The 14,748-nt window shown below is 44.5% G+C and overlaps 1 protein-coding gene across 3 annotated transcripts in view; it reads left to right on the top strand.

Moving 5' to 3' along the window:
- STT3B (STT3 oligosaccharyltransferase complex catalytic subunit B) overlaps positions 1 to 14,748 on the top strand; it is a 169,911-nt gene that overhangs the window by 1,859 nt on the left and 153,304 nt on the right. Inside the window, exon 1 of one of the 3 annotated variants that reach the window (XM_056520085.1) lies at positions 6,470 to 6,513. The exons of the other annotated variants lie outside the window; for them this stretch is intronic. Coding sequence (XP_056376060.1) covers positions 6,485 to 6,513 — 29 coding nt within the window. The 5' untranslated portion in view covers positions 6,470 to 6,484. Of the gene's footprint in view, positions 1 to 6,469; positions 6,514 to 14,748 lie in introns of those variants that run through there. 3 annotated transcript variants of the gene reach the window in all.

Below are 14,748 nucleotides of genomic sequence, written 5' to 3' on the forward strand. Positions count from 1 at the left end.
ACTTGGTCGCTAGTGTCTTAGGTGAGCAGGGATTGGCATGTACTTGGTCACTAGCGTCTATTAGGTGAGCAGGGATTGGCATGTACTTGGTCACTAGCGTCTTAGCTGAGCAGGGATTGGCATGTACTTGGTCACTAGAGTGTATTAGGTGAGCAGGGATTGGCATGTACTTGGTCACTAGAGTGTATTAGGTGAGCAGGGATTGGCATGTACTTGGTCACTAGAGTGTATTAGGTGAGCAGGGATTGGCATGTACTTGGTCACTAGCGTCTATTAGGTGAGCAGGGATTGGCATGTACTTGGTCACTAGCGTCTATTAGGTGAGCAGGGATTGGCATGTACTTGGTCGCTAGCGTCTATTAGGTGAGCAGGGATTGGCATGTACTTGGTCGCTAGCGTCTATTAGGTGAGCAGGGATTGGCATGTACTTGGTCGCTAGCGTCTATTAGGTGAGCAGGGATTGGCATGTACTTGGTCGCTAGCGTCTATTAGGTGAGCAGGGATTGGCATGTACTTGGTCGCTAGCGTCTATTAGGTGAGCAGGGATTGGCATGTACTTGGTCGCTAGCGTCTATTAGGTGAGCAGGGATTGGCATGTACTTGGTCGCTAGCGTCTATTAGGTGAGCAGGGATTGGCATGTACTTGGTCGCTAGCGTCTATTAGGTGAGCAGGGATTGGCATGTACTTGGTCGCTAGCGTCTATTAGGTGAGCAGGGATTGGCATGTACTTGGTCACTAGCGTCTATTAGGTGAGCAGGGATTGGCATGTACTTGGTCACTAGAGTATATTAGGTGAGCAGGGATTGGCATGTACTTGGTCACTAGAGTCTATTAGGTGAGCAGGGATTGGCATGTACTTGGTTGCCAGGTTCTTTCATATGCTGGCATGTACTGTCTAAAGTATTCTGGATGATTGGGCTCTAGAGTGGCATATACTGATTCTATGTAGGAATGTGGCAGGTGACCAGCTACTGGCATACACTTATTGTCTTTAGTCGCTGACTAACATTTGGGGACTGACTTCTAAACTATACGGCGTGATGCGGTGCTGTCATACTCTGCCTCGCTGATGTCCTGGCATACTCTGCCTCAAGTGTCTTGACAAGATACTGTAATATCTTCAGTCCCAAAGCGGGTTATGTCTTGGTTTAATTTTCTCGTGATCTTGTGTGCATCTGTTTAGTAAGGGAGGGGGCTTCTTGATGTCTATAATATTAGATTACGTGGCATGAAAGAGATGGTAAGTCTTTGCCCTCCAGCTCTTTGTTGTAGCTGGTGATGTGCTTTCTGCGCTTCCTTCACAATTCACTCCTACGTTTTTAATGTTGTTTGCAGCACATTCCTTGTCTGCAGGAGATGATTTTTAGGGAGGGGAGGGAAGATGTGTGATCTACCACCCTGCCATATGCCCTTGTCTCTTGTGCACTGTCACATAGCTGTCTGGCAGGAGTGAGCGCAGTGTTATAAAATCCTGAGCCGCCTCCTCACTTAGGCGGCTGTTCAGACTGGAATCATTATGCAATGGTTGTGGCTTGGGTTACAGCCCTGCTTTTCGATTGTATGGCAAGTGCCAGGAATATAATTTCCTTAGGGTTTGCCAACCTGGCCACAGCCACAATACAATGTAAGTGTGCATCCACAAGTCTCCGAATTGGTTGTCATTGCTGTGATACCAGATTAGTTTACCTTTCTGAGAGGGACTGTCTAAAATCTTAAAATAGTTTTGTTTCTCTGAGAGTCTTGAAAGTCGTCTTTCAGCCTATTATCTAGGTCAGTGTTCCCCGACCAGGGTGATGGGAGTTATAGTTTTGCAACAGCTGGAGGCACCTTGGTTAGGAAACACTGAGCTAGAAAATATGATCATCCAAAATTTGTGAAGAACATCTCCAATGACAAGGACCATGGTTTAATCTTTCTCTCTGGCTATACAAGGGAACTTTAACCCCTTAAGGACGCAGGGTTTTTCCGTTTTTGCATTTTCATTTTTTTCCTCATCACCTTCTAAAAATCATAACTCTTTTAAATTTTGCACCTGAAATTCCATATTATGGCTTATCTTTTGTGCCACGAATTCTACTTTGCAGTGACATTAGGCATTTTACCAAAAAATCCACGGCAAAACGGAAAAAGAATTAATTGTGTGACAAAATTGAAGAGAAAAATTGCTATTTTGTAACTTTTGGGGGCTTCCGTTTTTACGCAGTGCATTTTTTCAGTCAAAATGACCTTATCTTCTGTAGGTCCATACGGTTAAAATGATACCCTACTTATATAGGTTTGATTTTGTATCACTTCTCAAAAAAAATCATAACTACTTGCAGGAAAATATATACGTTTACAATTGTCATCTTCTGACCCCTACAAAATGAGGGCTCATTTTTTGCACAGTGATCTCACCCTTAAGAGGTTAAAGGGGTACCTTGGTGGAAAAGTTAGAATCAACTGGTGCAAGAAATTTAAACAGATTTGTAAATTACTTCTATTAAATATTTTAATCAATGGGCAGAGGTGTCAGCAGAGAGCAGTGTGGTCAGTAATTCAGTAATTGACAAATCTGTTTAAAGGGGTACTTCCCCCCCCCCCCCCCCCCCCCCCCCCAGACATCTTATCCCCTAGATAAAATGTCTGATTGTGGGAACCCCCGCGATCTCCCTGCTGCACTCTGCATTCATTTAGAGTGTTGGGTGCAGCACCGGAGGCTCATGCTGTCACGGCCACGCCCCCTCAATACAAGTTTATTGGAGGGGGGGCGTGACGGCCATAATGTCACGAACCTCTGCCCTGCATCGCCAGTCATCCATCACTGAAATTTCGCTCTGTGCGCTGGATGTCTGGGGTGCTGCAGTTGAGATTGCAGGGGTCCCATGAAAGCTTTGGAGTCATCCCAAACTTGTGTGACTCTAGCAGTTGCAATACTACAATTCCCAGCATGCCCTGACAGCCACAGGGTGTTGGGAGTTGTAGAATTGCTTAGGGATTGAGCAATATTGTATTTTATTTTATTTTTTTAGAGCAGATACCGATAACCTGTGAATTTTCAGGCCGATAACTTATACCGATATTCTGTTGGCAGTATAGTTCCCCCACATTAGGTTGGCAGTATAGTTCCCCCACATTAGGTTGGCAGTATGTCCCCCCACAGACATACAGCCTCCAGCCATATACAGTGTGGAGCTGGAGGCTGTATGCCTGTGTACTGCCCCACTTAAGTGCTCTGACCACCACTCCTCCGGTCCAGCCATAGCAGTAGGTCCCAGGACCGGAGGAGCAGTGGTCTGAGCACCGAAGCGGACGTGCCGCTGATCACTTACTATGCTGGCCAGCGCGTGTCTTCCACCTCCATGTTCCGCTCCTCTGCGTCAGTGACGTCCCGGTGTGCCCAGCGGCCCCTGCGTTTTTAAACTTAACGCGGGCTGCGGAGAGTTGACGTGGCTTTGTGTGGCTTTGTGCAGTCATTCCTCCTGCCTTTTTGTTGTTTGCTGTGTTTTTGGCTTACGTGCTCCAGAATTTATCAGTAAGGAGAACAGGTAAATTTTGCATAAATGAGTAATCACCTCAGAACTGTAATTTTTTTAATTTTTTATGCTTGCACACTTTTTTTTGAGCCTTTTTCAAAAAGGCTCACATGGTGAATATCTTTCACTGCATTGTCAATAGAGGTTTACTGCATTTCAGTCGGTTTTGCAGAAAGTGTCTGAAATTGCACAAAATTACAGCCAAAAAATGTCAGGAAGGCAATGATAAATCTCTCCCAGTATTTGCAGAGCCCATCTTTACTCAGGGGCCTTGCCAATCATTGGCCAAAATGGCATTGATGGGAATCTTCATTCCCAATAACTGACCCGTGAAAAAATGCAGTAGAACGAGTAAACGCTAGTATCATTTATGCAGCCTTAGACGTCATTCTTAGACTGTGTTCGCACGCTGTTTAGGGCCGTTGTAGTATATAAATCACTCAATCAAACATCTTATGTTTGCCTTCTCAGTTAGTTTCACATTGCAGACTTTGTTTTCTTCACTTTCCATCTACCATCTACTGTATACTGTGGCGAAGAGAAGTGAGTGCTATTCATTTCAATGGCATAAATTGAGTCAACTGTTGTCTATTCAGGCTGTATATGCTATTTTAAAGGGTAGCTCCCACCATCCCATTTTTTTCTTTTTTTTTTTCTGTCCCTGCCTATTACCCATCTATCCCTAACCCCCTCCCTGCCTTAAATTTTTTTTTTACATATTAAAAATGCCTTTTGTCTGCCTGGTAGTGTGCTCACTACCAGGCAGACTTCCCCAGCAGGCACAACGTCACTGATGCCTGCTGGGGCCGACACTTTCGCCCGTAGTTCACCTATACAGGGCGCCTCCAGCTGTTTCCCCACTGCAACTCCCAGCTTGCCTTGACATCTATTGGCTGTCAGGGCATGCTGGGAGTTGTAGTGGGGAAACAACTGGAGGCACCCTGTATAGGTGAACACCGGATCTGTGATGGCCGCACATACCACTCCCCGCCACGCAGCCCGCAACCCCCCTCTAGCCCCGTCGCGCAGCTCAACTCACCCCCCCTTAGTTCACCCATTCAGAGTATCCCCTCCCTGCCGCGCAGCCCGCAACCCCCCCTGGCCCCGCTCAACCCACTCGCCCTCCCACCCCCCTTAGTTCACCTATTCAGTGTCCCTCCAGCTGTTTCCCCACTACAACTCCCAGCTTGCCCTGACATCTATTGGCTGTCAGGGCATGCTGGGAGTTGTAGTGGGGAAACTGGAGGCATACTGTATAGGTGAACACGCAACCCCCCTGGCATAATACTTTACCTTTTCCCCAGCAGCCTGCGCGCATCCACTTCCTGCAAAGTGCTCGCTCCTGCCTGTCTGACAGGAGGGAGCGAGCACTGCAGTGACTGAATTTCAACTCATTGCCAGGATTAAATTAGTCGAAATTCAGTAGTGACGTCACTGCCGAATGCATTTGGCCACTAGGAGGGCGACCCCCTAGTGGCCGAATTTAAAAGATTTTAAACTGGTTTAAAATCACTTTTTTTTTTAATTTTTATTAAAGTATATTAGAGATATGTTGTAGTACTTAAGTACTACAACATATACATTTTTAGATTTCATGACAGTGCCCATTTAACCAAATGTAAAAAAGCGTTGTCTGCTGCACTTTTGAATCCAGCTAAAACATATATGGCCTGAATGGAGTTACTAGGCACTCTCCAATAGGGATCGACCGATATTAATTTTTTTTTAGGGCCGATATAGATAGTCTGTGACCTTTTCAGGCCGATATACCGATATTCCGGTATAAGTTATCGGCTAAGTTATCGGCTATTTCCCCCCCTTGCCTGTAAAATGTAAGTTCTGCCACCAACAATGGCACATGTAAAAATGGGTTTGCTACTATAACAGCTTCCAGAATGCTGCATTATGCGACCGCTGTATGTATTGGCATTCTCACAGAACATGAGGTGTGTACTGCTTTTCTTTTAGTGGTTTCCTGTCCTGCGGTGGGAGGTCTCCTCTCCAGGGGTGCTGTCATGGGTTTGTGAAAATCTGGCTACCTGCAAGTCGTATCCATTTTTACTAGCCTTCAGTGGAGTTCACCTTTAACTGATACTATTGAGTGAGTGTCTCTAGTCAGGGTGTCCCTATAAGACTGTAAGAGGAAGTCTTGGTTTGTCTGCTTGACATTGATATAAAGAATGCATGACCTTCACACATGCTTTAGATTGAAGTAAATGCAGCCAAAATTGTTTTTCTATAAGCTACTGACCGTTGGCACCCCCCCCCCCCCCCACCCGCCCATCCATCCTTCACACCTAAACCACACAGATCAGAAAGGCTAAAGCTATAAGCATTGTGCTCATCAGGCATTTCTACCTTTTTTCTCTACATGTTAATTGTCCTTATTTTCTTTATGGATTTTGCTGGCTCTATTAATTTGGCATATGGAAAAGTATTGATCTTATGAATAGTATATGAAAGTACTGTGTGTCTACTATTATGTCTGTTTGGGTTTAGGCAGCTTTGCTTTGTCCTATAGATTGGCAAGGAATTTTAAAGAGGTTATCCAAACTTGTTATATTCTCCTATCGAGAGCGAGAAAAAAATTGTTAACATCACCTGTGCATGTGAATATGGTCCTCTTCAATCGTTGGTAGACAGAATCCAAAAGCAGAACGGGGAAAATCAAGTAAAAAAAAATGATAAAATGTTATCCATCTCCTAATTAAATCATGATACAAAATCAAAGTGTAGTGCAGCAAACCTAGGGGAAGACCATGGTGAGTTGTTCCTCGTACTGATCTGACATGTTTCTGCCCTACCAGGCCTTAGTCATTCTCTTATCCACAGCAGTGTCAGTCCTGACTGCCAGTTTCCAGTGAGTCCTCCTCTAGCTTTGCCCCACAGATCATGCATGTTCAGGCAATCACTGGCTAAGGTGGATCACCGCTCTGAACAGTTACTGGCTTAGTTGGGATGTATCAGAATGGAATCAGGACATGCAGAAGAATTGAGGTAGGTGTGCAATGTTGTTTTTTTTGTTTGTTTTTTTGTTACCTTAAATCTTTAAGCACAAGCAGTTTGTTAGGGCCACACAACCTCATTTACCCATAGTTTGTATTTTTAGGCTAGGCATTTACTAGGGATTTCACGATACTAGTATCGGGGCCGATACCAGGTATCTGCATGGTATTGGGGACTCGTCTAATGTCCCCGATACCAAATCGGATACCTGGTGTAGTGCTTCGCTGCCCCGTCCTCCGGTTCGCATCACTGCCGCTGCCCCGTTCTGCCGTCCGCATTATGGGGTCTTATGGAGGAGCATGTGACATACACGTCACTCCACTGCGCCCAGCGTAACGCTACGGCGGAAGCAGAGTGTCGTGTATGTCACATGCTCCTCCTTAAAACCCCAGAACGGGGCAGCGGCAGTGATGAGAATGGGGCTGCAGAGCGGCGGCATCGGACAGTGAGCAACTACAAAGGGGGGCTGCTTTCTACGGGGGGGGGTCCTGCTGGCTACAGAGGGGTCCTGCTGTCTAGGGGGGGGGGGTTCTGCAGGCTACAGGGGGTCCTGTTGGCTACAAAGGGGGGCTTCTGCCTAAAAGGAGGGGGCTGCTCTCTACAAAGGGGGACTGCTTTCTACAGGGGGGATCCTGCTGGCTATAAAGGAGGGTTGCTGTCTACAGCAGGCGTGGGGGGGGGGGGGGTCCTGCTGGCTACAGAGGGAGGCTTCTGTCTATAGGTGGGGGTCCTGCTGGCTACAAGGGGGTCCTGTTGGCCACAAGGGGGGGGGGAGCTGCTGGCTATAAGGGGGTCCTGCTGTCTAATGTCTGCAGCTATCTATAGTACCTACAAGAGGATCCTACCTACTATTTAAGGTAATCTTACAGCAGAGTCCCCTGCACTAACGTGAATTTATAGGAAGACAGTGCAGGTGACCCAGTTTCTATCGCTGCTCACCATGTGAACATCAGTGCAATCGCTCTGGAGACATCTCTCTCACCACCAATGCAAATTCCCTGTTCTGCCCAATGGAGAAGAGAGAGAGATCTTGGCTCATACTACAGCAGCCGCCTCCATTGCACACACCAAGGACCCCACATATCAGCACGGTAAGCATCGCCAGAGACTGGGTCACCCTGGTGTCAGATTCCCTTTAAAATAAAAAGTACTTGTTATAGGAGAGTACTAGAATTTAAGTATTGTTACTCGTACTTGGTCTTAAAAAAAAAAAAAAAAAAAAAAAAATGGTATCGGGACATTCCTAGTTTTTACCTGTTGCTTATATAGTGTTAACATTCTGCAGAGCTGTACATAGTCATCACTTGCATCAGTCTCTCACAAATTACACCTCTATCAAACTCAATGAATGAACTGAATTCTATAGAAAAGTGGATTAATCTGTAAGTTTTTAGCATGTGGAAGCAAAACTAGAGATGTACCAAGGGTTGGGGACCTGTCTTTTCTCTAGAGCCTGTGTGACAGATGACAGCCTCTGCACGGTCTATTAGTCCTGCAGACATACATCACCGGTCCCTGCAAGCCTGCTGAAACAAAGTAAGACTTTATATTTGGAGGTAATTGATAAAGAAGCCAGACTAAACCTAAGGCTAGAGTTACATGTGTCTGGCTCAGGCGAAACTGGGTGAAAACTGCCACAACTGATGCCAGAAGGGCATCACTTGGCATCACTTGTGCATCATCTGGTGTCCATTGTGTGTGATGCATTCCAGTCTGTGTCGGCCCGGGAGTCCTATCATCCGGCATCCAAACGGAGACGCCGGATGATTAACTGTCCCATTCTTGATGATGATGGATATATGTAAAGGAGGCCTAAGAACTATAGAACAGTCCACCTGAATAGTGTTTCATTTTTTGTCTCTAATAATGTGTTTCAATGGCTGAGGTCATCACTTGCTAACAGCCCATGTCACTATAGGTTTCCCACCATCTCTTTATTTGGATTTCAATATAGTTTGCTTGTTCTCAAGGGGACCCATAGATTCTTTTACCCTCAAGATGATGTGGTCACATACAGTTTGGCCTCTGTCTCTCAATTTGTGCTGTTATGTGTTCTTACATAGCCCTAAGAAATGACAGCAAAAACGTCCTGATAGAGAGACCACGGAGAGAGAAAAAAACTGAATGGATGGTTGGGTGTACTCCGCTGGACATAGAGTTCTGTGTGTATGTTAGAAAATAAAGCGTATAGTTCTGACTGGGTGACTATGTATTACTATATACTCCAGGTCCGATAGATGTGCAGCTACTATTTACTATGGCTAGTAGAGGGATGTCCTGAACTCCTCCCCAGTAGGGCATGCGGACAGGGGTTATTCTGTTTGCATAGAATTAAAGGAGGGAGTTGAAACCCTGCCATAGTGCCCCATTTTACCAGTCGATGTTAAATCATAGGTCCACAAATTATTTTCAGAGTTTTGCAGTTTTCTCTCTTGGATTCAATTATACATTTTCATTTGTCAAAAGATTTGAGCTATAGTTGCTTGTCGGGAACCTGTAACAAAGTTACAAAATTGTGTTTTTTCTTCGTTTGTCGCGCAATTATTTTTTTTCCGTTTCAGCGTAGATTTTTGGGTAAAATGACTGTCCTTACAAAGTAGAATTGGTGGCACAAAAAATAGGCCATCAAATGAATTTGTAGGTGCAAAATTGAAAGAATTATGATTTTTTTTTTAAAGGTAAAAAGGAAGAAAATGAAAGCAAAAAACCCTGGTCCTTAAAGCGTACCTGTCCTAGTGCAAAAAAAAGTGATGTTACTCAGGACCCAATCCTGATCATGTGCATATCATTTTTGTGTGTCTCGGACCTATATATCCAGAGATATAAGCATTTATCTGCTGGTGAGTTACTTTTTCATTGTTCAGGCTGGAGGGGGCGTGTCAGTCTGTCTCCCTCACAGGAGCAAGCCTGGGCAGTCAGCCAATCAGTACTCTCTACTCTGTAACCCTTTCCTCTCTGGTTTTATGCTGTGTCATGTGTCAGAGGAAGATACTTGGAGCTTGCCTGCGGTAATCAGAAGAAATTATGGTGAATTCATAACAGGATAAAATGTATAAATATAAGAATAGATCTTTATAAAATTAGTGCAAGGATTTTTTTAAATAAAAGTACAGCATTTTTATGAATGCATGTTCTATCTGTTTTATCTTCTCCTAGTAAAGCTGGATGCTAATAAGCATAGCTGTCGCTGTGTCATTCATCTTTCACAGACTCCTGAATGTCTGATCAACTTCTATGTCATTCAGGAGTCCGAGAAAGCTTTGACTATTTCAGCTTGCTAGGAGTTGTAGTTTAGTAACAACTGAAGCTGCAATGTTTGTAAATAACTGTGTTAGCGCAGTGTTGCCTCCACGGCCGGGGCTATGGCGCTTAACTGGCACTGATGTTAGCGCCGCTTCTGAATATCCATCCCCCCTCCCTCCCCCAGTTAGGAGCGGCGAAGAGAGGGAGAACTGGAGGGAGGGGGGATGAATATTCAGAAGCGGCGCTGACGTCATTGCCAGTTAAGCGCCAGAGCCCCGCTCGTGCCAGTTACAGGAAGATTTCAACAGAAAATTAAAACTACAATTGCGGGAGATCCGCGGCGCAGATCCGGACAAGGTAGGGCTCATTATAATCAGCGTCTCCTGCACTATACCCCAGTACCTGTGGATAGTGCGGGAGAAAACAAGTGACAGTTCTCCATTTAAGGTCTTCTTACAAAATCTCCACACCTACAGATCAACATTACATCTTTTATTTTTATTTTTTTTAACGATCATATGAATATTTGCAAAATAGCAAATATCAGGTTCAAGTAACATAGTTATGAAAGGATTTTACTGCCTATAAATGAATTATATTTACCAACAATATAGGGATTTTGCTTTGTACACTGAAGAGGAGCAAGGATATTTTTTAACTTTTGCTTTACCAGAAAGCCATCCATTTTAAACAAAACTTAAAGGGGTATTCCAGGCCAAAACTTTTTTTTATATATCAACTGGCTCCGGAAAGCTAAACAGATTTGTAAATTACTTCTATTAAAAATCTTAATCCTTCCAATAGTTATTAGCTTCTGAAGTTGAGTTGTTGTGTTCTGTCAAACTGCTCTCTGATGACTCACGTCTCGGGAGCTGTGCAGTTCCTATGGGGATATTCTCCCATCATGCACAGCTCCCGGGACGTGACATCATCATTGAGCAATTAGACAGAAAATTTCAGAAGCTAATAACTATTGGAAGGATGAAGATTTTTTAATAGAAGTAATTTGCAAATCTGTTTAACTTTCCGGAGCCAGTTGATGTATAAGAAAAAAGGTTTTGCCTGGAATACCCCTTTAAAGAGGACATTAGACAATTCATATTTGTTTAAAGAGGTCAATTGGTCCAAATATATCCGCCTGATACAAAAATCTCTAGATATACCCCTAGTAACCAGCTTTTATCTTAATGAGTTCTGGTAAAATTGCTGAGCTGTGATTGGTTGTTATGGGCAAAACAAGACCATTTTAGCAGATTGATAAATTCTCTATGGACGAGTTGGAGATAAAGCGCTCATGTATCTTCAGCTTTCCCACTGCTTCGTGCTGTGATTGGCTCTTCTCGTGCACGGAGAAAGCGCCGCTTCTTGCACAGATTAAGAGCCAGAGTGCCGGGCAGGAGATCGTGGTGGGTCCCAGTGGTCTGAACCCTGAGGATCAGACACTTACCCCCTACCCTGCAGATAGAGGATAGAAATGTCACATCCCTTTCCCTTCATCCTACTATAACCCTTCCCTTCAATTCCTTGGTTGAACTTGATGGACATGTCTTTTTTCAACCATACAAACTATATAACTTATGTACCGGAGTTCCCTTTTAAAGTCTACCTTCTCAGCCCCCAACATCAAGGTTTTGTTTTCCTGGACTCACATTGATTACTTCTGGTTACTTTTAATATGTATAGGCAACTGTGGGTACAAGTTTGCAAATATGAGAGGTACCGTATATTGCACTTATCACTTTAGAAGCATATTGTAGATTTATATAGTGGTGGACAGATATTGACTTTAAATGCACACTGTATTCAGCACTTTGCATCTGTTTATATATATATGCCATATATCTATTATCTACTTAGCTTTAGAACTCGCCCATAGGATCACCAGGGATCTCATGGGTCTATGCAGAGATGCTCAATGTACATTATGAAAGAAAGCATTAAATATGGAAAAGTAGAAAGGGACAAAACTAAGGCTTACATGCACATGTACAAAAAAGAACGCCAAGACCCAAATATTATATAAAAATTAAATAAGCATTTTACCTGTTTTAACTTAAAACAGCGAAGCCTATTTAAGTCGGGGCAGTTAAATAGCCCCATCCAACAGAAAAAAAAAGACAGCCAGCTTAGTCAGGCTGACGCATAAGAAACGTCTGTATTTGCTGCCATTAATAAAGTCCTTGCTGATATTGGATGGATTTGCATATTTGAGCCATAGAACTCAACATATTATGCAGTAATGAAATTAACAGACTGTAGTGAATTTCTTTCTCAATAGTAAAGTGAGACAAATACAAAAGAGGGGTGGGGGGGGGAAACCCACACAATCCAGGACTGCAGTGCCAGTAATATGACTGCTGGCAAGAGATTTTGAAGACTGAGGCGTTGGCATGTGCACCCCCAAAAAAGGTTTATTACATTACATACCAAACAGAAATCAAACAAGAAAATGGCAAAGGACACATGGTAAAAAGCAATCTACCGTATATACTCGAGTATAAGCCGAGTTTTTCAGTACGATTCTTCGTGCTGAAAACGCCCCCCCTCGGCTTATACTCTAGTGAACTCTCCGCCTGTCAATCCCTTCATCAGTGGTCTTCAACCTGCGGACCTCCAAATGTTGCAAAACTACAACTCCCAGCATGCCCGGACAGCCATCGGTTGAAGACCACTGCGGCCAGTCATCATCCAGCCCCCCCCCCCCCCTTTTGTTTTGTACACCATCTCCCCTCGGTGGGAAGTTAGGGTGAGCTGGTCCGGGCCATCTGTGCTGCAGGGACCGTCCAATGGGGAGGATTAGTCGTTGCGGGCTGTCCATCTTCACCGGGGGGGGCCTCTTCTCCGCGCTTTGGGCCCGGACTAGTGAAGTTGCCTTGACGACATCGCACAGGGACGTTTATGCCCAACGTCCCTGTGTGTTGTCAAGGCAACATCACTCCTCCGGGGCCGAAGCGTGGACAAGAGGGGCCCCCCCCCCCCCCCCCCCGGTGAAAATGGACAGCCCGCAACGACTAATCCTCACCACCGGACGGTCCCTGCAGCATAATGACCCGGACCAGCTCACCCTAACTTCCCGCCGAGGGGAGGCGAGTACAAAACAAAAGGGGGGGGGGGGAAGGCTGGATGATGACGAAGGCCGCAGTGGTCTTCGACCTGTGGACCTCCAGAGGTTTCAAGACTACAACACCCAGCATGCCCGGACAGCTGATGGCTGTCCAGGCATGCTGAGAGTTGTAGTTTTGCAACATCTGGAGGTCTGCAGGTTGAAGACGGCTCATGAAGGGATTGACAGGCGGTGATGATGAAGGGGGGGGGGATGATGACGGGGGTCTGGATGATTACATGGGGGAATGATGTATTTCCCACCCTAGGCTTATACTCGAGTCAATAACTGTTCCTGGGTTTTTGGGGGTAAAATTAGGGGCCTCTGCTTATATTCGGGTCGGCTTATACGCGAGTATATACGGTACTTTACTATGCAGTCCATTCACTTTCATACAACCAAACGGCCTTACTAGATACAATGTATTGGTAATACATTGTCCACAGGCAAGAAAACTAACCTCTAAGCACTTGACCATGACTCATATAAAGAAAGTTGAATAGCATGTCAAGTTTAGCATTTATATAAATGTCAGATACTTATGAGGGTCACTGGCAAAGAAATATGCACCAAAATTGAAAACCTGGATTCTTATAATTACATTTTTTTAAAGACTATGGTCACTATTGCATTATACTTGCAACCAGCCAACGAACAAGTAAATGCTCATTCCCTGGCTAATGCTATAATTTATGTAGGCGTAAAATCAAGATAGTTTACTGCACATAACTGTGTAAATGGGGGATTTGTGGATTCTGTTACAGGTTCCCGACAAGCAACTATAGCTCAAATCTTTAGACAAATTAAAATGTATCATTCTCATAGGAAACCATTGATCAATGATTCTGCCGCTTGACTGCTCAAGCCTGGATCTCAGGCACTGAGCAGTCATTCGGTGATCGGACACCAGGAGGCAGGTAAGCGGACCCTCCCAGTGTCCTGCAGCTGTTCGGGATGCCACGATTTCACCACTGTGGCCCCGCGTTATAGAAAGGGAAAGGACCCAGGACGTACCGGTACGTCCTTGGTCCTTAAGGGGTTAGTTAAGATGTTGCCACAAAAACTGCCCGTCTACATATTGCTTGACTTCTAGAGAAGGGACATATCTGTGCTTAATCTGCCAGACCCCGTTTAATCCAGTGACCCAAACGGAGTCGCTGAGTATCAGACATTTGGCTTGGACTGAAAAGCGTGGTCTCCTTTGGGGTTATTTGATTTGAATAGGGCCTGTGCAGATCTGAGCACTGACGAATCGGCAGCTAATTGTGAAGTTTCTCTTGTAAGATCTGTGCCATAGAGGTACAAAACATGGATTAAGTGCAGCCTAAGGTGTTGCATATTAGTGAGATATTGACATTGACACTTATGATGTAATTAGAAATTCTGGTTTGTTTCTTGAAGACTCATCAATAATATGAATAGTGTAACATGTCTCTTGTCTGCAGCTTACGTATTTTAGGGTGACCATGCATAGTGCTAAGAAATGCTTCTAGGTTTCTTGCAAAAGAAGCCCCATGATATTGGCTAATAACTGTGTATGTTTTACTAGCACTTGAGAGAGTTGAGATTTGGTATTGAAAATGATACAGATCTGCCTGTGACTTGATATTGGGTTTCAGAATGTTCACAGTTGGAGAACGGCTTCAGTACGTGCAAATAAATTGCCTGATGGAGTGGAAGACTTTGTATTGTGTGAAGGCGTGCTGGAATTCCTGCTGAAATCGGTTTATTCATATTTCCCCTTATTCTGAGCTGTGACTTTTCTCCCTAAAAAGTATCCTGTGTCCTGACACCAAGTGGTATGTGTCTTATCTCCATCTCTTGTATACATAAAGGTGTGCTTCCCTTGATGATCCTGCTGCAGCATGCTTTAGTTTTTT

The sequence above is a fragment of the Hyla sarda genome, chromosome 5 (genome assembly GCF_029499605.1).
Source record: "Hyla sarda isolate aHylSar1 chromosome 5, aHylSar1.hap1, whole genome shotgun sequence".
Lineage (NCBI taxonomy): Eukaryota > Metazoa > Chordata > Amphibia > Anura > Hylidae > Hyla > Hyla sarda.